This window comes from Micropterus salmoides, unplaced genomic scaffold (genome assembly GCF_014851395.1).
Source record: "Micropterus salmoides isolate LMB-PRFRI ecotype aquatic unplaced genomic scaffold, ASM1485139v1 Ms_hic_scaffold_23, whole genome shotgun sequence".
Taxonomy (NCBI): domain Eukaryota; kingdom Metazoa; phylum Chordata; class Actinopteri; order Centrarchiformes; family Centrarchidae; genus Micropterus; species Micropterus salmoides.
This window is the reverse complement of record NW_024041484.1, coordinates 16,037,602-16,061,904: the sequence shown is the minus strand read 5'-3', so window position 1 is coordinate 16,061,904 and position 24,303 is coordinate 16,037,602. Positions and strand designations below refer to the sequence as shown.

The 24,303-nt window shown below is 40.3% G+C and overlaps 1 protein-coding gene across 2 annotated transcripts in view; it reads right to left on the bottom strand.

Moving 5' to 3' along the window:
• The window catches only part of iqsec3a (IQ motif and Sec7 domain ArfGEF 3a), a 115,199-nt gene that overhangs the window by 64,602 nt on the left and 26,294 nt on the right, over nucleotides 1-24,303 (bottom strand). For both annotated transcript variants that reach the window (XM_038738943.1, XM_038738944.1), the window contains exon 2: nucleotides 20,878-20,958. In XM_038738943.1, coding sequence (XP_038594871.1) covers nucleotides 20,878-20,958 — 81 coding nt within the window. The remainder of the gene's footprint in view (nucleotides 1-20,877; nucleotides 20,959-24,303) is intronic.

Below are 24,303 nucleotides of genomic sequence, written 5' to 3'. Positions count from 1 at the left end.
CAACTGTGCTTTTTCCTTATTTGGCTCACTTCCTTTTTCACATATTTAAAAATATCCTCAGGCAGTTTCCTGATGTACAAGTCTCTTGTTTGAATTGGACTTAAGCAACACAGTTCAATACTTCAAGGATCACATGGCAGAGGCTCTATGTTGATGAACATCAATGATGTTGCTCTATGATGTGAAAACACAGGAGCTTGGAAAGTACTGGAGATGGTTCAGACATAGCTGAACATGTCTGAATTGTTTTTAGGGGATACAAAATATATTTAACAAAACAACTGTGCACACAGTTTATGAGTGTATTGATTCAGCGACTCTACAGTAACTTGCTGCACAGATCTTACTGAAGTTATCACAATATTGACTCAAAAGGATGGGAAACTAACAATCTGTAATTATTAAGGAAACTTCTCATTTGACATTGATGTATTAAGGCTTAAAATAGTATTTTACGGTTTGCAGGTTCAAGCTGAATGGATAAATTGAACATAATGAACACGCAATTGAACAATTTTCATGGTCTGAGTGGGAGCCTGACGAGACATTGAAAGAGATGGAGAGAGATTGAGAACAGATCTTTTGGCAAATCGCAGTGTATCATGTTATATGTCATAAACAATGCTTGAATGACACGCACTCGCATTTACAAAGACGCTGTCACTGGTGGTCCCCGCAACTACTGTGTAAATCCATTGAGGGTAAAGGGGTGACGTGACATCATAACTGTCACATTTTCCAGCTAGTACAGTAACTGATTTATTGTAATTCACTGCACAGTGGTTAGGATCAAAGTGCAGGTTGTCAACCCCAATTTGACAGCCCCAGTTATATGTTAGCTGCATGCTCAGGAAGGTTGTAATAGAGACGTGAAAGTGAAATGGGAGACTCGAAAAACCCACTGGTGTGAGATGAAGACCTAACAGATCTCTTAGGAAAGAGTATTTTGTAACTTTTTGCTGCTGTTTGTCCTGTTTGTGGCTAAAATTGGACTAAACATGAGTTTTAACTAGCCTAATAAAACATTAAATACTGATTAGTGTGAAACATTATTTTGTTGTTGCCCACAGATGAGCACTGTTCCGGCTCTCTGTCGGCTACAGCAGGGGCACATGGGTATCTTAGGCTACGTTCAGACTGCAGGCCAATGTGACTCAGATCTGATCTTTTTATGACAGTGTGAACAGGCCAAGTTGTTGTGGTGGCAGCCCGGCTGACGGTGAGTGTCCTGGCCTTTTCTCCTTTTTGTCTGTGATTCTGTTTTTTCCCTGGTTTTCTCTGTTCTGCCTGCCTCCCTGTGTGTTCCTTCTCTCTCTCTCTCCCTCTGCTCCTGAGCCCAGCCAACGACCCGCACCTGCACCTCGTCAGCCACCTCCTCTGCCTGCCACACCTGCCAGCAATCAGCCTCATCTCCAACAGTTCTTCTACTCCAGTCAACGCTGGCTTGATCGTCGTTGCTCCTTACCAGGTGCCACCTCTACATTCAAGCTCACATGTATTTTGATTTCTTCCAGTTTCCCCGTGCTTTATCTCTGCTGTCACTAACCTTGTCTCTTTGTCTGTTTCCCTCCCAGGTTCACTCACTCTTGTCCTCCGTTCAGTCGGCTGGGCTCATCCTCTGGTCTTCTCCTCCCCGGACTTCCCCCACGGCGTCCTCCCAGTTCCCCCTCGCCTCCTCGCTTCCTCGGCCCCAGTGTTCCCTGGCTCTCTGGTCCCAGTCTCCTCGGTTTCCCCGTGCCAGTGTTTCCCCGGCATCCACCTCTCCCTCCACTCCAGTCCCTCAAGCCCTTTTCCCTCAATAAATCTCCTTTGCTCTGAGCGCTGCATTTGGGTCCTCTCTTTCCCCACACCACCCTTAACACCAAGTCACATGGAATCTGATCTTTTCCAGTTCGGAATTGGGCTACTTCCATATGTGGTCCAAATCGGATCTCTTTAAAATGCGACCTGAGTGTCCAAACTCAGGTCGCATTTTATGCGACTTTGACGTCACTGTAGAGCAGCTGTTCTGCTGTAGACGGAGCCGCGCTGAATGAAAAAAGATCCACAAAAAGTCATAATAAAACATGTGGCTCTCTTCCTTCTCTACCTCGCTATCATCTGCTCACAAATTCCCTTTCTTACACCTGAAATCCACCAGACCGCGAGCTCTCTTCTGAGTTATGTGCATGCTACTTTTCTGAGCAGACACAGTGGGGCGTTGTGTTATTCTTCTGTGCATGCGGATCGCTTTCAGGCCGTGGATAGTTCACACTGGAGTCTGCAGTCTGAACATAGCCTTAGATATTGTGTCAACCAGGTGTCAACAGGGCTGTTGGCCACAAAGCGTGCATGCTCTTTTGCCCTTTTTTTTGTTTTATAGTATAGATGAAGATAATGGAAGTTGCAGTCACAAGGACAGGGTAAGTGTAGCTGCTGCTACGGAGAAAGCGAAATCTCACATGTGCATTGCACAGACAGATGTGACGAGATGAATTAAATTAAATAGCATTGTATGTAATGGATCAATGGATTCCTAACTCCTAATTTCACTTTATTGATGGATAGCCCCTTTAGATGCAGCAGTTGCAGAATGGAGTTTAAAGTCCGTTAAAATATGTTTGCTTACAATGAATGATGGAGATCTACATGAATATAAATTAATCTGCCATTGTTGGAACCTTTTTGGTTAGTTCACATATGAGTAGACCTATGCAAGTATTATGAACTGGTTTAAGATTGGCAGAGGTCAATTGGAATATAGGGATGACACGCACCTCTGTTGACCAATCAGATTTAAGCAGTATTTGAATGAGAATCTAATGACAGTTGGTGGATATTTTGCTTATGATGCCAAGCAACTGTCAATCAAATCTGCTCAAACCACACCCACGCAGTTCTGATGAGTTTTGGGGTATTAAACTCTTAATGCCAACATGTTGAAGTATTTCCCCAAGATATACACATTCACAATGGCAAAGAGCCACACAGACAGATATGAAAAATAGACTGGTAGATGAGTTTCTACCAATTCAAAGGATTCATTAAAGGACAGCATGCAAGGCCATTTCAGGTAGTAGTGCCTGTTGGTCGGTTACATGATCCTGTACATGATCCTCCTCCACGGAAATCTTGAATAACAAGATTAAATTTCCTTGATTGCACTCTGACTTATTATGAGTTCACTTCAGAAGTGATTCTTTTATTACTCATGCATTTATTAAATGGGAGAAGACGAGCCGCCCACGACACACACCATGATCCGGAATCTCCCGGGAGCTCCTTCATTTCATGTCAGGCGAGCATGCACAAATAGATATTACCCTTTCAAATGTGACCAAATTTCTCTTGGAATCAAGTTTTTTATGGTGTTTATGTAAGCCATTTGTTTCTGATTGAGCTCTTATATTAGTGGAATTGAAGCCACCACTCAAAATCTATCTTTTGAGTAAAAAAAAAAGACTTGAAAGCTGGCTGTTAAAGTTTAGAGTAAGGGGGTGTTTCATAACATAAAATTGGTTAATTTTGACTTAAATTGACCAGAACTGTAATTGTCAGTCCATTCACTATCAATTTGTACTTTATAGCAATACTAAGCTACTACTAAAGAATTTGGAGGGTGTTTTTTTCACCTTTCAAAACCAAAAGCACACACGCAAAAGTGTAAGGAATTAATTAAACTGCCTGTTTAAACAGTTTTTATCAGGTCTAATGTAAGTTGTAAACGTTTGCATGCTTGGCAAACTAGTACAAACAGTAGTAAACTAGAATTATTTCCAATCTAACTAATAATTTAGTGGGGTTACAGGTTACGTTAGAAATATACTCATTCAGGACTGGAACATTCACCCCGTGGTAGCCAAGATGCTATTTTAGAGTAAAACATTAAAGCATTGTTGTTTATCCAAGAATTTTTTTATTTTTTTTTCCTCGGACAGGTTTAGCAGTCTTTTAGCATTATATCATTTACGTTCAATCAATGGTATATTTAAGACTCTTACCTTTTACGGGGTTTACATTTTACTACAAATCAGCTGGCAACATTAAAAAGTGAGTTTGAGACCATTTTTAGACTTTAGCATTAGCTTACATTAGGTAGCTGGTTGTCGGCTAGAAATGAGAAGTCTGCAAGCACAACAACATTACTAATTCACAGTATGTCAATTCAATTAAAGAAGAAAAAGGTCCAGCGACATGGCAGTGGTGGAAACAGATAAACAGTGAACAAAGTGGAAGAAGATTAAAGCTGCTCATCATGAGCTGGAAAAGGTGGATGGAAAGACAGGTGGACAGGAAGATGAACTGGGTACATTACACGAGTTGTCAGACCATCCAGGGAAATCAGAAGCAGCTGCTGACATGGAGATAAATCCAGACTTTCATTACATTCAGAAAGGGAAATGGGAATGATAATATTCATGTTGGGAGGTCGACGTTGCCTAAGAATATCCATGGACACACTGATATTTCAGAATGGGACAGTGAGAAGACGAAGCCTTTTCAGGTGCAGAAAAAACTTTACAAATGGAATAGAAAGGCTCACAGACATGTCATGGAAAATGAAAATGAAATGAAATTGCGACAGCCGAAATATTAACAAGATGCTGCGAGTGAGAAATTTCCTGGATGTTGAGGAATGACTTTGCTGTATGAGGAAGAAGATGAGCTCTGAGAGGATTATCAATACAGTACTGAAAAAGAGATTATATCTAAAACAAACAGAGGGGAGACAAGTGGGGGGGAATGGAAATTTACCAATTTCCAGAATGATTTAGACAGAAATGATGGGAGGCAGGCTGGGATATTAAAATGGATCAAGCGCTGTGGTGTATTAGGATTTGGACAGATTCTAGCACATTAAGAGACAACCATAACACTGTGAATGTAAGACAAAAGCAAGGGACTGATTTAGTAATTGTGCTAGGTCCTAACTATACTTTCCCATTGACTTTTTCTGAAAAGAATGGGATGTGTTAAACCGTCTTAAAAACACTTTTTGGCCACTCTGGGAGGCTCAGCAAGCTGTAAACACAACATTGGCATATTGCCTATTTACATATCCAAAAGATACAGAGCTACATATTCAGTGTTGGGAAAGTTACTCAGAAATTGTAATATATTACTAGTTACTTATCACTCCTTTTAAAAAGTAATATTATTACTTCACTTATTACTGGGTGATAAAAGTAACTAGTTATGTTACTCCTTACGTTACTATATTACTTTCCAGTGTTTCCCACAGAATGAAGCGAGGGGGGGTGGGGTATTCTAACTTTGGGCAGGTTTGTGCAGCGGTGTTCGAGAGAGAGAGAGAGAGAGAGAGAGAGAGAGATGAGTGAGAAAGAGGGAGCGAGCGAGGAGGTGCTGCACAAATGTATGCTCCTCAATACAGCTCCTCAATCAAATATGATTTTAAATACACCTAGTTAAAAAATTTGAAAATCAATACGTGGCGGTCAGTGTTGATAATTATTCAAATTATAAGCTAATTATGGGAAGCACTGCTTTCACCACCACTCCCCTTCACCCCCAAACAAAGCAGTCTCTCTCGACTTTTTAACTAATATCATATTCATAACAGCAGCAAGGAGTGTGGTTTTCACAAAGCATATAGCCTAGGCCTAACGTTTCTTAATACCAGCGGCTGAAAAAAAAAAAGTAAATCCCGACTATTAAACAGCTTCTTTTCTGCACATATAGTCTCTTTATAAGAACAGTATTAAGTAGTTACAAAACGTTACGTTAACACCACTCTCTCCTGACGAGTCCAAGCATCAGTGGCAGTAGCTGCCGGAGTTTCTTTCTCTAAGTTTCACATTGCTGTGCTGCTTCAGCAGGTGCTTCAATAAATAATTGTAGAAATGTTTGCGGTTGAAAGCTTTTTGCTGGTTTACACTAGACGACAATGTTCTTTGCATCAGACTGTGACGCAATAATGGCAGTAGTTACTTACAGCTGTGGAAAGAACGCCTCTCTCCCTCGTTCTCCATTCTTCCTTTAGTTTTGACTATCAGCGGACATGAACAACAAAGTCAGGTGCCGCTGACCTGCCGCACAGTCGTTGATTCATTTCAAGGATGGTGCGTTCAGTAACGCGTAACGCAGCATTACTTGCATTAGTAACTAGTAATAATATTACTGTTTTAGAAAAGTAATTAGTTACACTACTTAGTTACTGGGAAAAGTAATATTATTACAGTACGCCAACACTATACATATTTTAGAGTCAAGTTTATAGCCACCTTGTGAATGTAAGTCTAACATTCACTCCCCTTTTAGCTCTGTTTTACCAACTCAAGAGGGAAATATCTGGCTTTTATGCTGTTAGATGCTACACTATGTTCACCAGCTAGTGGCTAACTAGGATGAGAGCAGTCGGGGTGAATTAAATCAGTAAGTTGTGTGTACATAGAAAATAAAAAGTGAGTTTGTTATGTTTGCGATCTTAACTGAATCAGTGTATTTGGATGTTTATATAACAGAAATGGAAAGCATCAATCCACTTCCTTACACTGCAATTCACCTTCAGCAACTGTAAAAGCCTACTGATTATCACTCACACACACTTCTCTGTCAGTAAAATAAGTATACATAACACTGTCAGGGTGAAAGTTATCCTGTACATACAGAATGATCTGTTTGATCCACGTTTGAAGAGATAACGGGAAAAGACAGCACATTTGGCATCTGATAAAACACATTGTAAGCTCTTCAGTGTATTACACCAGAGTGGGCCTTGATACTACTCGTAAATACACACACACATTCATATGCAGACTCAGCACAGCGCAGCCGGATACTTAATGCAGCCAAAAACAGCGGGGGCTCTGGTCTTGTCAAACAATAATACGGGAGGAGCATGAGACAAACATGCACACATATCTGATAAGTACGCTATAAGTTGTTCACTGTTATATACCAAAGACAAGGCAGCTACTTACACTCCATAAATGCAAATACAAGAACATAGCAATAGCCATGAACATAATATGACACATCATTTTTACACACAATAGAGACTCAATTTTTTGTTTTGTTCTTATGAAACTTGACTTTAACATGTTTAAGTAGAACCTTGCAGTAATTCTGGGGAGGGGCTAGGAAGTTGTTTTAGTTACATGTTACGTACTGTATTACACATTGATAAGAGACAGAATACCTGGGTCTCTAGTGGCTATAAGAATGCCCCACTACTTCCTGCTTTGGCATTGGCAAGCAAACACAGGTCATTTTAAGCTGTTTGAACAAACAACTAATGCTGTCGATTTTTCTGGAGAAGACAGTCTCTGGATTATCTCCAGACTTACAGTGTGAAGTCATTTATTTCCCTTCCTACAGGGTTTATTTGTCACGAGTGCTTGGCGCCACAAAAGACAAAAAATGGAGAGAGAAAGGGGTTGTTTATTGTAACAACAGAGCTGAGGCAGAAGAGGCATGGTTTGGGATCAGATAATGGAGAACGTGCCAAAGATTGAATAGTGCGCTGTTCTCAGGCGCACACATGCACACACTCGTATACTCCAAATCAGGTTCCCCTCATCGGTGAAATTGCTTTCAAGGGAAGGATAAAAAAAATGTTTCACTAAGGTGGCCAGTGTTGTGTTTCCATTGACTCTCCACTAGAAAGTGGTGAGATGCTATCCCATCACCGGGCTGATAAGAGCAGGAGAAAATTCAATTACATCTCAGTGAAATGTGAAAGGTTTTTCTTCCAGAGTGAGGGCCTGTCCATGCTTGCATGGACCTTCACGTTTAATCTTTTCTCTGACATTGGTCCACTTTGGAGGTGATGTTAGAGAGCGACCAGACTGGCTGGTAATGTCAAAGCTGGTCTATCTCAAAATGGGCTTAGTGTGCTACTATAGAAGCAGCCTAATGGTGCGTTTTATGATGACCTAATGGGGTGAAAGAGTTTGAATCAAAAAGAGAACACCTGGTCTGCAACAGTGGCTCAATAACAAATCTGACTTCACCAACAATGTCCTTTACATCATAAGGTCAAAACTAAGCTCTACGAGGAGAAGCTACATTAACTTTGAATCATCATGAGTCACTGAAACTATTTTCAGCTTCTTTATCGTTCTGTTCAAGGATTTTTAAGGGCTCTTAATCTTGAAGGTTTCTCTGTGTGTCTTTTCAACATTTTTTTTGTTTTGGGGGGGGGACTGGTACTGCTGGTCTTTTTTAACAAGTAACTCATTTCGACTGCTCATCATCTCTTCAAAAGAAGGATAGAACTGACAGGAACTGACACCACCTGACATACACACTGCAAAGATGACTCACTGCAAAAACAACAAAAAAAACCAAACCCAGTTGAAGTCATGGTAACGACTGCACAGTGTGCACAAAGGCATGACTGAGTAAAAAGGGATCCTCTCTGAAACATTTTCTTTTATCAGTGTTCAATCGTCTAAAGGTGGGTCATTCATTTTAGTTAATGAGGCAATGCAAAAAGCAAATTTTTAGTAGATATACTCCCTCATATAGGTCTTTAACACTGACCACACATAAATGAAACTTAAGGTAGATAGTATCTCTTTTACCAGGTAGAAACAAGCATCTACATAATCAAATCTCACAGTTCCTTCCCTAATCTAAACCTCGACCACACTCCATCCTTTCATCCTTCACTCCCCCTCACTTTCCTCCTTGTCACCCCCGTCTCTCATTAAAGCGAGCGAGACGACAGCAGAGGCAGATTGCCTTGTCAGCACTTTTTTCGCATCCTCCTCCACCTCCTCCTCTCCACTCATTTTCTTGTTGATCTACCGTTGTGAGGCTGTCGGCGAGCTGTCAGAACAAGGACTCTACCTGGTGATGTACGCTGAACCTGACAGTGTCACCCACGCCTGGGACACCTAATGTCCCTTCACAGGCAACAGTAAGGAACAACCTGTACCCGTTAGATCGCTACCTGGTTAAGTGGGTGCATGGCTGGGACTTACAGCAGGTGTGCAGGATAAATGCACACATTTCCACAATTATTTTTTTTAATATCTCTTTAATGTGTCTGTATGTGAATCTGTCACTCGCTCATGCTCCTGCAGTCATTTATTTATATGCTGTACTTGCTTGTGGGGTGGATTAAGTTAAACAAGCCCAGATGTACAATATGGCACCTGGCTGCACAAAGGCAACAAACACTCATGGTTGTGTTTGAGTGGAGCTCTGAGATTTAGCCATCAAAGATTTGACATACCAGCTGGAAAACCTTTATGAGCTGTCTATATTTTTAAGTATGCTGCATTTTATAGTGGAGGCCTGAGATAACATCAGAGGGAATAATAACATTTTTATAAAATATAATATTAGGCTTAAAATGTCCCAAACAAGTTGCATTTACCTTACCAATATACCTTATCAAATGTTGGTTAAATATACAGCTGATGCATTGAAATAAAGTTGAAGTGTAGCCTTCTAAATGTGGCACTTTTATTTTTCTTCAGCTGTTGATCTAAATACTGGAGGTCCGGGTTGAAAACTACAAAGTTGATAAGCTTAAATCAGATGATATGAAGAAGAAGATGAAAAGTTCAACTGGTAGAATGCAACTCCTGAAACTGAAATGGAGCGATCAGCTACTGAATCACTCTATTGGATTTGCTGGGACTACAGAAACACTTGGCCAAAGATTGTTTATGAGGTTCAAGAAGCATCACTTTGTAACACAGCTGAGTAAAGACACCTGCTTGCAGAGAGTAAAAACCACAGATTGGTTTTACTTTGGCCTGCCATCAACTAACTCACAGAATTCATGTTTTTATTTTAGCCGATACGGATCCATTAAAATATGCCCTAATGCCAATCTATAGGATGAGCTTGGGACATTTCTACTAGCTTCAGAAAACAAACGAGCAGTGGTGCTACATCACACAGTAGATGACACATATTTAATGAGTGATGAGATTGTTTAAAGGGGTTTGGCAGCAGTTGGTTAGCTTAGCTTAGCACAAAGAATGAAAAGTGTGGGAAACACAAAAGATAAAGTCCGCCTACCAGCACCTCACTAATTAACAGGTTATATATCTTGTTATTCAATCTTTTTTATCTAATTGGCCTATCTAACTAAAACTGAATAAGCCCATTAATATTCCTTTAAACCGTCATCTAGCCTACATCACTGATTATAAGACAAGATCAGGATGTCTGACTCAGCTTAGCAGGTGATTGATTCATAAATCACATTTTCTTTGCAGTAATTAATTCGAGCAACACATTCAAATGTGATACAACCAAACAGTCAGACATTCTGCATTCTGTTACACAACCACAGATCTGATCCACATTCCTCAAATGTTAGCGTTAGCAGCTAATACTACTACCAATTGGTCCCTAACTCTTCCCCTTTACTGAAGCCATGTGCCATGAGCTGTTTTATTTACAGGGACATGCACTTAGACATTCAGGAGGGATGACACTGACCCAGGAACTGAGGTAAAAATAACCCCACCCATTAAGCATTTTAATCAAAAATCCATCCTCCATAGGGACTAGCTTAAAGGTTGCTATCACTGAAGACATCCTTTTCCAGGTTGCTTCTGATTCAGCATTTGAAAATAATAGAAAATCTTTGGGGTAAGAGCACTCACAGTACCAACTCCAATAAGCAATTTCCTGATTGGAAACCCTCACCCCTAAATGGTTGTCCTTGTAAAACAACAAAAAAGGGAACAAAAGATAGCAGCAATCTAAAGCACATGATAAAGATGTGGATAATGTGTATTTAAAAGGTCAGACAGAGCCTCATATTTCCAAGCTCTTAGTACCTCTTCTGTTACTTGCCGTGCAGATTGTTAATTCTTCCCTTCATTTGAAACCACAGGAGATTTACAGCTCACACTCTGTCCTCTACAACCTCTGGAGCTGATGGATAGGACAGCTGAAGGCACCAGATGCCTGCTTTTGGGGCATGTGGCTCTAGCTGTTTTCCACAATGAGGCATGCTGTAACACATTGGCACTGGCTGACATGATGTGAGGACTATGTGGGTGAAAGGGATGGTCATCTGGCTGAAATTTTAAGTCCGCAGCCATTGACTTCTTTACAGTTTAATAGCAAGAGCAAAGATGACTAGGTGGAAGGACAGAGGATGAACATTTGGGCTGACGGCCAAAAGCAGAAAGGTCAGGACAAAATGTGCAGCCAGCATGTGGACAGACAGATGTCTGTGACTGCCAGGACTTCAATTTCTCATTAGCACCCCCTGCTGCCCAGAGGGGAATTATTCCGTCCATTTGTGGAGCTGCAGGCAATTTAGACAGAGGGACAGCTACGCACAAATAACAGAAACACAAAAAGACACTCAACCCTGGACATTATGCTCTTTTTTCTTGCCTCACAATCTGTATTGCATACACAAACACTCACTTCCACACAGGGGACATTTTATCACAGCACAGTCAGGCAGGAGTTGAGGTATTGACTGGCCCACAGAATGGAACTACGGGTATTCTGGGATCCCTGAGATGATGGAGACTAGTAAGATGGCAGATCGTTAAAGGCAGCTAGAGAAAGGAACAAAGGAAGGGGAAAGGGAGGGCATTAATAAGACACGTTGTGTGTATGTGTGCTGCTTGCAGGTGTGTGCAGGAATGAATGAGATAGCTAGAAAGAGAAGGATGCTTACTCTAAGTCAACCAGCCTGTGTATCAAACAGCTCTTCCACTGTACTTGCAATCTTGATTATCTGAAATCATACGAGCTTGTAGCCAGAACACGGCATTCATCTGAGCCGTTGGCAATCAAAAGATCTGTATTCAGGCTGAGAACAAAGAAGGCCATAATCAGAATAAAACTTCAGCTCATAATGATCACCTCGTTTTTCTCTGAAAAATGGAAAACATTACAGAGTAATGTACATTTATCGTTTTATTTCTTGCAGTGACTCTGTTAGAACAGAATGGGTATTACTGCATAATAAGGCTTCCTGCGGCATATTTCAATGGATATTATGGCAGGAGCTCTGCCTCCAGGGAAGTGGGTCGGTTCCTAGAAATGACCAAAACCATTGTTTAACGCTGTGGAGAAAGGGACCAAATAGAGTCAGAAAAACTGCATGAATGAGGCATTTCATGTCTCTTTTTCACTGCCTGCCACTGCAGAAAATCACCGTGCTGTATTTATCTTTTGTCCTTACTTTAAAATATAATATGTATAGAAGCACAAGTATCAACTCGTTGTACTATGACAGTTCTAAGTAGTATGAAATATATTTTAAAAGTGAATTATGCTACCTTCCTCCAGAATATTTCAGTGGATATGATGTCAGCAGCTGTGCCTCAGGGACAAGTGAGTCAGTTATATGACCAGAACCATTGTTTAACATGGTGCAGGGTAAATGATCAGAAAAACTGCATGCATTAAGCATTTCATGTATTTTTTCACTGCCTACTCTGCAGAAAATCTAAATCACTGTGCTATACTTGGCTTGACTTATTTATAAAATACACCATGTATAGCAGCAATGCACATTAGAATTATAAATAGTTTTAAAGACATTAAATTGGTATACCAGCAGATTATTATTGTACTTTAATAAAGATTGTATTTTTGAATTGTCACAACTGAGCAACAGAAGCTGAGATATCCTGACTTTACTCCCTCATATAGGTTAGGCTTCAAAAACACTGAATCCTACGTTTCCCATGATGCAACTCATTTGTTTTTTGTTTTTCTTTTGTTTTTTTTGCATATAGACCCTGCTGGCTTCAAGCCCTGACAATTATGACATCATTAGGGGTTGTTTTTCTTGACTTGACAAAGCTCCTCCAGAGCGGCAGAAGGCAATAACGTAGCACTCCTTATCATTACTAAACTGACTTTGACATGTAAAATTTCTTTGGAAAATATGAATATTACTATCAACAGCTTTCATTCTGCCTTTAAAACCAGTTTGTGTCAAAGAAGATCTAAGAACAAGGGCCCTGACATTTATAGAGAGGCTGAAACTTAAAAGACTGCTGATTCTGAGACACACACAGCGAAAACATTTGAAATCGCATACACACACAAGAGATGCTGCAGCGAAGTCATCAAAGTGTTGTGCTTTTATTAAATCTCCTCTGTAATAAAACCCTCCGCTTGCCTCACAATGCCGAGATAAGCTGCAGAACGGAGAGAGGAGAGGAGGAGAAGCCCTCAGATCTGAACATTTGACGCTCACCACTGTACCACTGCTCGGCTAAAGAGGGAGATTGGGCTGACATGACACTGTGCAGGAATGCGGCAGAGCAACATACAAAGCGGAAAGCGTTATGGCTTTCTTTATGTAGAGCATGTCTGGTCTCATCAAGGTCTGCGTTCATTAAAAAGAACACAACCGTGAATGACGTCTATGATCGTCCATCTGAGCATGGGCTGATCTGGTATCACTGTTCTGTGCTAAGTGGCTTGCATAAAGCAGGCCTCAGGGTGCAAATAAATTAGTCAGAGCATCACTTTAATTAGAAATTACTCCAAGCACTCGCACTCTTTAAAAGCTCCTTTCATTCATTTACAATGCTGCTGAGTGATGATTTCAATTTTCAAGTGAATTTAGGCTGCTCAAATCCCAAAGGCCGTGTTTAAAGAAGAATAAGCTAAAACAATAATCAACAGCTGAATGGACGGACCCCAGAGGAGAATGGCACTTAGTGCTCCTCCGGTTGGCTAAGAGACAAACCCTTTGAGCCAATCGGAAGGTGACAATGGAAAGACAGGGAAATAAAACATGAGGCTGTGATTCTTACAATAACGGAGGGGGAAAAAAACCCAAATTCATTCATGTGCACACACACGCAGACACTTCTAACTCCTAACAGGCAGTCTCTGTGCCTGCATTGCCCTGTGTTCCCATGACAACAGAACAACAAGCCGACAAGGTCACTTTCTCCTGCTGAGGCAGCATGATTGTGCAACCACAGCGTGCAGCAGAGAGAAACAGAGGAAGATGAGGACAAATATTAAATAATGGGGTGAAGAGGTGAGAGAAATTTGCAGAACTGTGATTGAGGATAGCGCGCGTGTGAAATTGAATTTGTGGATGCACAGGTGAGACTAACGCTGGGTGTCTGCTGGTGTGAGGACAAAGAGCAAACATGATCTTGCACTTTAACAAGTTCGACCCTGTACAGTGTGTGAGTGTGTGTGTGTGTGTCTCAAAGGCAATTCCTTTTTTTAAAAGCTTGGGGCACACTTTGCCAACATGCCCCTGAACGTCCTCTAACAGAACGGATCAATCATTTGATCAGTTCCTCCATCTGTCTCAATGCATCATGGTCCCTGTAGTTCTGCCATTCTCCCCAGCAGCCACAACCTCTGCTTGTCTTCTTGGTTGCTACACCCAAAGTGACAAAGCACTTCCAGCTGTGTCCTTATTCATCCCATGTCACCTTTCCATTTGGTGGACAGCATGACTCCACTAATTAGTACAGTTTATTATTAATTCCTGTGATTAATTAGAGAAAAAGGTGTCTTGGTGAGAAGACACAGCTGTCTACATGTCACGACCGCAGGTGAATTAATTTCCTGCAGAAACACCATCATTCTCCCCATTGCGATCTCTTCCTCTTAACCACTCGTGACATTTATCGTCATTTTATTTTGCGTTCGTGATCAAGGACGTTTTTGAGGTGAGGATACAAATTTACGACACAAGCCTCCTAAATCGGATGTGGCAGTGACCCAAATGTGTTGTCCTTCTTGTTATATTTCTCCAAAGTCATATGCTTCACCAGATGGAGTGTGTAATCCTTCCTTTCCTCTACTTTAGCATTCTTTATAGCCTATCATAAAAGATAAGGCTGTAAACTTTAATCACGCTGGGGGTTCAAAAGTGCAGAGCACCTCTAATTTAATCTGATGAGACAAGTCTAAATTTACCTACAGATCTTACTTTTAACTTTTGGATGAGTGCTTTTACTGCCCGGCATCACATCATTGCTCCAAAAATAAACTCCATAAATTTAATTTCATTGTCGTGTGTTCATTAAGATAGACCTTATTCTCCGCCAAAAAAGTATCGAGGAGGATTATGAACTTGATCACTAATTTCCTCTCTGATGAGGTAAATCATTATGGCAGATTGAGTGAGATAATTAGCATAGCATACCTTGTTAAGGTGCTGGTGTGTATATGTGGTGTGCAAGTCATTTGTCGGGAGCGCAGCAGGAGGACTAATTTAAAGGGGGTTTTAGATGGTGAGCAAAATCTCAGTCTTTCCATGTGCCCTGTGAGCTGTTGAGGGAAAGCAGTCGGTTTGCAGCTGAAACGTCGACAGGCTCGAGTATCATGCCAAAAATTTGTACCATCACCTGCCAAAGGCTGACTGGTCAGTTTATATTTAACTCTGTGACCAAAAAAGCGAGTGTTTACTATCACACCAGGCCCATTGTTGGATGAATGAAGGGGAATTGATTTTACATGAACTCTTTACTTGGATATATTTCACAGGGCACTGTGGGAGCATGAAAACAGAAGTACATATGTTGTGTGTTTGTGTCAGTGTTTCTGCTGAAAAAGTTCCACTAAGCTAAGCTAAATTTAAAATTCCAAGTCTGAAGACTCAGCACAGTTGTTTTATGCAAATTGTGATATGTTACAATACATAATGGCACTCACTTGAGACCGAAAAGTCTTTGATTAAAGACACTGTTCTGCATGACATTATTCTGTGTGTCTGGGAAATGTCCTCCTATTTATAAGGTGTCTGTTGTGGTTCACATTATTCATTTAAATTTAGCAGAATGCAGACTTTCTATTAGGGGAGCTGTTCAGCAACCGTCAGACCAGTTGTACACTTGACACCCTAGGAAGTTAGATCATAAATAAATAAATTATTGCAACAGCAATTTAGACCTGTAGATGTCGTTCTTTGTCCCCTTATGTAAATCACTTTGAATGGCTATACAAATGAACTTCCCTCACCTTGAAGAAAGTATTTAATGGCAGGTGGCACAAGAGATTAAATTGCTGAAGCTATTCCTTTCCACACGTCAGAGTTGTAGTTGTTGAACTCCTGTAGCTGATGAGCCAACTTGCTACCCGGCCGGACAAGCAACGGTGCTATTAAGGCTATGATCACACTGCAGGCCATAATGCTCATTTCTGATTTATTGTCCAGATCCGATTTTTTTGACTGAATGTTCACGTTATTGTTCAACTGTGGCCCTTATCAGACTCCACTGTGAACTGGCCACAGCCTGAAAGTGACCTGCATGTGCAAAAGAATAATACAACGTCCTCCCAGTCCATATGGTAGTAATATGCCCTTTGTACGGGGCATTTCTTCAGTTTCGTGCTCTATCAGAGCAGATCCTGTTTCTTGCAATGTCTTCCTCATGCTACAATTCAAATCAAGCCTTTAGTATACACAGTTTGTTACTCGGAAACTCTGGCAGTCGAAGTCAGAGATCTCGTGCACGTGCATGTGAAAGATATAAATATTCCAATACAGTTCAGTCATTGCACTCCTGTTCACCCTAAAAGTTGGAAAGGCTTTATTTTGTTCTAAAAGAGGACTCTTGCATCCACACATAAACACACAGCAGCGATTTAAAAAGTAACAATTCTACCTGGGTCTTGTCCACCAGGCAAGTGTCATTATTTATAGGTCTTCTGCTGTGCCAGTCTCCATGCTAGAATATTCTAATACTGTATTCCTTCCATTTATGAGGTTTCCGGGGCCCTGTGTGTTGACCACAGCAGTTCTCAGTTTTGCAGCAAAGCAGAAAGTTAAACTTAAGGTCCCCTATGGAACTGTAAAAGTAACAACAATCCTCCTGAGTGCAACTTTAGCACACAGCAGCAAAAGATGGCTCACACTAGTAATTGAAAGGCTGGGGCCATCCCACACAATCAGCCCCTTCCATGAGTGATTATAGATCTGACTTAGTGACCATGAATACAAATCCCCTACATTTTCTAAACCCTCTGGTGCCTCCTTAAAGCCTGGCAAGAGTGACCGTACTGTCAGGGTGAGTTTCCAGCCTCCGTAGGGTCCTCATTATATGTGACAGCGAAATCTTCACTTCTCTTTTCAGTTCTCAGCTTCCTACTTTCTCCTCATTTAAATGATCCCACATACACTGTTTTATTACCTGCTTTTTTCCAGCTTCCTAACTGATCGGATGAAGCTCCCCAGGTGAAGACAGAGACAAACTAATAGCAAGTTTGGCTTCAAATTAGTACAAGGAGTCCTTGTATGAGCTGACCCCTCTGACACAGAGGCTTGAATTACTCTCAGTAGAAAGAGCGCCACAAATGAAATATCAATGATTGCACTTTGTCTGTATGGTTCAGTGCGTGAAACAAGGCTTCATTACATCCTGAAGTGGAGGCAGTGCACGAAGAGGCAATGAGTTGTCCTTTTTATATGTTATGTTATGTTATGTCAGGCCTTGTTTGGTGGCATGCAAGACAACAGAATCCACTCACTTTTATTTTTACAAGAAGCTTTTGTATATTTTTGCAAGATATGAGTAATTTGCAGTTTACAAAAAATCAAAAATCGCTTAAAAAAGTTAGTCAAATCTGAAAACATGGACATGACGCATGTGATTTTAGATTCAGCGTGACTCAAACATTCCGATGACATCGTTATCACTAATGACCTTTGTGAGAAAAAGCACATTAATCTATTTGGAAATCATAGGAAAAAAGACGATCAATATAATTTCAGAACTTGCCTGAGACACATTATGTTAAGTTTTCTTCTTTATCAAAGTAATCCAGTGATGGTTGTCTGAATATCCATGGGTGCATTGCATACAGGAGCTTTTAATTGTTAATTTAGCCTACTTTTATTGGTGCCAATTTCCTGAAAGGTATATAAATATAGGCTAAAACAAAAAACAGAGCTCAAGTTGTAGCCCACGGTGGAACTCACTAGGCTCTTCTCATTTCTCTGTTTTGTGTCTCCTCGGAGAGAGGAGGCTTGCCGGAGGAGCTATGAGCGAGGATGCACCATGCATATCCTCTGCGGAAGTCTTTTCAGCACCTGTGACGTATAAAAGAGGCAAGACACATATACCAACCATGGCAGAAGCATACAAATGTAAGTGTTCCTTTTGTAGTTGGATCTGCCCTTCACCATTCCTTAATGACATTTAACCTTGATATTTATGTATTTAGCATCATCCAATTCAACTGCTATAATCGTGGCATGATGTTTACAAGTGCCAACATCATTTGGTTAAATGCCCGTTGCCTCGACTCCTCTCTCCTTGTGTCTCAGGTGGGAGGGACTAAGACACGGGGCCAGGAAAGGAATCGAGGATGTGCAAACCAAGAAATGAGAAAGGCCTACTGAATCCAAAGCAAACTTCCTGTTTACATCTCCCAAAGCTTTATGGAAACTGTAGGGCCAAACTTTAGAGAATGTAATTGTGTAGCACTATCAATATATGTATATTTTTTATATGGCATGTCTGGCTAAAACATGTCTGCTAAAAACCTGTAAATAAAGAGAGGTTCAGTAAAGGTGATTTGACTCACTCATCCCTTTTAGCCAGTCTATCATTATGGATTTCCCTGTTGATCTGGTGTTGTGCACAGTGTTGTGTGTTTTCCTGGAGGACGTCAATTATGGAACGTATGCCATGTGTACCATAGTGACACACTGGCATGTACATTAACACACACTCACTCACAGATAGACAGCGAGCTATGTTCTGACCACTGCCAAGCCAAAGCATGCAACATGATAAGAACTTTTTTTTTTCACATGAACACAGATGCATTATATGTGTCAACAAGAAGGCTCACCAGTTTCCAGCATGGGAAAGACCCTACAGTACACACATCAATGCATTATGGTAGTTTTTACAATTCATATATTACACTTTTGTTACATGGTAAAATTCATACATGACTCTTTCAAACTTAATGTGACCACAGTGGAGAGACAAGCCCGAATGAAGTGAACATGAATGATGATGGATGCAATGAGGTGTGGGTGCTATGTGGAGTTATGTCGCTGTGATGTGATGTGGTGATGCCACGTGAGTAAATGATCAACAAATCACTGACAACAATGCAACAATGCGGAAATACAGAAATCAACAACAACAGAATACAGCTTTCAAAAAGAGATAAGACGCAACAAACACAAAAAAAGGAGGACAAAACCACAAGCTGCTTTCTGTCTTGGCCCCAGAGAGTCCTCCTTTGAAGTGGTTTGCTTCAGAGATTGGCAGGGGGTGTGTGTCGAGGAGTTGGAGGGGTTCACAAGTTAGCAAGGACCTTCTGTTGTGCACTTTGTTTGTACCTTTAGCTAATGGTCCCTAAGCACAAAGCAATCACAAAACACAACAGCACCAAACGGCTGCTATCAAGCAAAGTTCAAGCTGCTGAACTCCGATCGATTCTTGCCTTCTTTTTTTTTTGTCTCCCATTCCAATTTCCCCTCCAGCTTTGATTTCATGAAAGTCACTTGTGTTCACTTATAACCACTGCATCTGGAATCTCCACATGTATTTAACAGAAAGTGTCTTGTGTGACAACAGATACGGTAAGAACCTTGGGTTTTCAGTCAGTCACCGTCTGATAATTTTTCTGATAAATGGCTTTATGAATTGCTAAACTCCATTGGTAAACAAAGTCAACGAGTTCAATGCTCTCCATACATTTCTTTGTCCCTCAGTCAATCCATATGGCTGATTTAATACAACACATGCCTCTAAGATGTTTAAAGTGTGATTTTTGTCTGTGCTTGTTGGCCTGCAGCCTTCTACCACTTAATATTTCCAGCACTATAGGGGTTATGATTAGCCATCAATATACGTTTGCTTATCCACTATTTTCTGCCAAGCTCAGACAATGCAGCAAAGCAATCCTATAGAATGTGGAGTCCACAACAAACAAACTATTTTGGGGTGGATGGCTTAATTACTACCGAAGCCCCTTGGGCAGATGAAAGCCTTTATTTTCTATGAAACTCTGGTGGTAGAGAGTGCTTGGGCCAATAAAACCTGAAGGCAAACATAACATTTTGTGAGCCAGTTGTATTTAAAATGGGTGAGATTATACCTCGTCAAAGGCATAAATTATTGTGTTCTTGCTTATCTAATTCTATATTTTGTAGACAGGCTATTCAACACTAAATATCAATTATTATACTCCCTCAAAGCCGTCACACAAAGGTACATGTATTACAGCAGCTAATTATTACTTGTTCAATTTTTCACATTCCCCAGGACAGTGGGTGCAAATAACCACATCAAACTAACATTAGAGCTTTTAAACTGGCTGACTTAAAAAACTTTTATTGAAATAAAAGTGACTATTTGGAATTCATATACAAGTACTTGCAGTTGGAGTTCCAGCTGGCAGCATCAGCTCTATCAATGTCATGTGCCAATCTGACATAAAAAGATAACGGCATTATCAACAATGCTTTGCTTCGTAAACTCAATGTAATTTATTTTCAATTATTACTTTTCCTGCAGGAAGCTCCCCCAAGGACTTGACCATTGTCCAGGAAATGGGATCTTGATGTGAGTGATTTGAATATTACTACTGTATTCCAGCGGATTTATCTCGACACGGGTACTAACACTCTGTCGAAACAACAAATCACATCCAATGTGTCTTAGATTCACTCAGGAAACAATCTCGAAGGCTCAACAAGACCCAAAACCTAAGCTGACGTGACCGAAGTCTCCCTCTTATTGTCTCATTGTTATGATGGTGGGTAAGAAATCAAGATTGTCCCTGGAAGAATCTGAAGCATTTACAACCACTTCAACTTAGATAACACTGCTGGGGTAGTTGTGTTGTCTAAAGTAGCTACTGCAGCACCGCTTTTAACATAATGCATGATAAGTGGCTGCAAGAAAATAAAAACTGAATTGTTCAAAGTAAATTAATAACTAAATAAAATATATTTGTGCAGATGTTACAAGGATGCAGTCATCTTACCTGGGGACACAGGCAGTAGAAGTCTCCCCCTCAGGGGCCTCTGGGGCAGGGCAGCAGAACTGGTGAAGCACTGTTTGGTTGCTGTGTGAAGAAGAGTGGAAACAGAATAAAAGAATAAATAGAAAGATCAACGGATGTCATAATGTACTTCTTTCACTTGGATTTTAGTTGTAAATATTTTAGTCTTATTTTCAAGATCAATTCCATCCCACACAATTGGAGTCTTTGTCAGAGTGCAAGCTAACATGATCCTAACTTAATCAAATGTCTAATTCTGGGAATTAAGTTAAGTTCTATATACGAATCTTAAGTGAATGGATCGGTAATTGGGATTTTTTAAAGCTTGATTAATATTATTCCAAATAGTTTTCCAAGCTATTTCAGGGGAAATGGAGCTATAATCATTTTGCCAGGTTGTTTGCGTTGCAAATGGTTGATAGAAACTTTGCATTATTTGAGAATACATTGTTGATACAGTTCCCTTGGTAGTAGCGCTGTACAGTTGATTTGTAAAGTCATGTTTCGGGAGTTTAGAGTCCCATAGAACTCCATATGCCTTTAAGGCAGAACGAAGCTGCAAATATATTTTTTTAAAAAGGAAATCCAGGTAAATTATAGTTTTCCTTCAAATCTTGAAATGTAGGGAGACCATTAGTGTTGAATAACTGTCCAAGTAAATAAATTCCATTGTTCGACCACACTGGGTAGGCCACTGTCCGACCACCCAGCAATAAACTGTGGAATATGAAATACTGGAGTAATGATTATTTTTCGAAGTGAGTATTGTTGGTCACTAGTTTCCAAATTAGTAAGAGATTAGAAATAATAGGCCCAAAACACATTTTGGCTTGTTTAAATGGAACTTCTGCATAAATTAGTAATCTTGTAATCTGTGTGGGTAAACTAGTTTTTCTTCCAGAGCGCGCCAACAAGCATAATTTGTGGGGTCTAACCAAGATTTTAAATCCTACTGAAGTCTGAAAATTTAAGAATATAAGGAAACAACTGTGAAAGTTTACTAATAAAAAGAAGCACATCATCTATATAAATTGATGTATGGTGAATAGTAGAATTTATTCCATCCATCCATCCATCCATCGTTAACCGCTTATCCTGCGTACAGTGTTGCGGGTAGAATTTATTATGAAAGTAAAATATTTGTGGATTGACGTACTTTTTCAGCAAGAGGCTTAAGGGATAAACAAATAATAGAGGGGACAGAGGGCATCCCTGGAGACAACCTCTGTAAATTGTGAAATGTGAAGAGCAAACATTGCCTGATAACACCATTGCGCATGGGTTTGCATAAAGAACTTTAATATACCTAATAAATTGTTCACCAAGACCCATGTGACCTAATAAGGCCCAGAGATAATCCCATTCAAGTCCATCAGAAGCCTTTTCTGCGCCAAGCGTTAAAATTCCGAATGACGTCAAAAAAATTGAGGATTTAGAGGTGAAATTAAGGTCTGTAATAATCTTCTCATATTAGTTTCCCAAGGTATTTGTTTAAACGGCTCATTAATACTTTGGCATATATCTTCATATCAACATCAATTAATGATATAGGCCGGTAACTAGCACATGATATTGGATCTTTATATTTTTTGAGAAGCAAAGATGTTAATGCTGTATTTGTTTGCTTTAAAAAATAGCCTCTTCTAATAGATCTATTTATCCATTTCCAAAAGCATGGGACCTAATTCAGACCAAAAGTTATATAAACCTGGTCCAGGAGATTTACCCAAATTAATTTTTTTCCCTTCCCATAGTTCTTTTAAGGAAATATTAGGAATAATTTGGAAGATTACAAATCGATTAACAAATGTCTTAAAATTGATTATTAATAGTTAATTGATAACGTAATGTTGACGGGACGCAAAAGGCGGAACTCACAGAAGTGCAGCGCCCGGACCGCCTGCGGAGCGTGCACAACAGAGAGACCAGTGTTCCCCTGTATCTGACACACCACAGCTGTGGAATGAATAACCACCCCACTACAATGTTACACAATCATTAATATCAATGCGCAAGTGATAATTTTAACTCGCACACTGCGCATCCTGTGTGTGAGACCGAATGAATGAGAGAGAGAGAGCGGCAGAACATAACGGTGAAAGTTAGCAGAGGAATATATTAGCAGTAAGTTTCAGTCTGGTAGTAAACATGCAGTGTAGATCACTGTGGCTGTCTGAAATCACCCACTACGCCATTTTGCTGTGCTGTCCGAATGTATAGTGATAATTATTATACCCTATATAGTCCACTCAATGTATCCCAGAATGCATTTTGAAAAGTAGTGTACAACCGATGGTCACTAACCAAGCCATATATACCATCATGCACTGCGCTGATAGAAAAAACTGATTGTCCTACGGCAATGACGTAATTAACGGGGCAGAAATAACGATCAGGATAGTCTGGAAAAGTGATAGTGTTAGCGCTCCTAAGCTAACGTCTCCCCTGTACAAGGGCTTGCTCTCTGTCACCCAGACTCTGGACTTTAGGGACAGAGCCTTCAGCGTCACAACCCCCACCCTCTGGAACTCATCCCCACAGAGATCCAATGCTCCCTGTCTGGACACTTTAAAAAATCTACTAAAACCCAGCTCTTTACCAAGGCATTCAATCCTGAATGACTTTTTGTTGTTCTATGTGTAACTATGTGTAACGCGTCCCTGGGTCCTGTGAAAGGCGCTAAAATATCTATTTATTTGTGTAACATTAGCTAAATTAGTATCAAAGTAATATTAATTAGCAGCTGTAAGTCATTACTAACTAACCTACTAGTCAAGGGTTGAAAACATCTGGTACAAGCTTAGACTAACCTGGTGTACAGCTATGTCCTGTACATATACTGTAGGCTATATCCTGATAATTAACTTTATATGTCCATTTTCAGAGGAGTCTGGATGTTAAAGAAATTAAGGACCATAGAGCTGAGGTTAATAAAGTAAATGCAACGCGCAAATTAAATGCTTAGTAATTAATAATCGTTTTATAATCGAATCGCAGGCCTCTGAATCGTAATCGAATCGTGAGGTGCCCAGAGATTCCCACCCCTAGGCCTTTCCCTGTTTTGCCTCCATGCCTGTGTGCTATTTTCTCACTCGTTCTTGCTTTAGCCTTCTGGTTTAGTCAGTCTTCTTGTGTGATTGCCCTCAGAAACTACTTATTTTATGATTATTGACCAAGGAAAGATTGTTTCACCACCAGTCTGGAATGTTTGTTTATTTTGAGTCGATGTTTCAGAGCGGCTCTCTCCAGTGCTGCTACAGCGTTTATTTATAGAGAGACTTTTAGGATTATCCTAGTAGCATAAAATCACTGCCGCATTGTCGGTTTGGTTGGCAATCAGAAGACAATGGCTGCCTGGATTTGAGCCAGTGACAGCTTTGTTATCCACTTTACAGCAGTCCTGCTAAC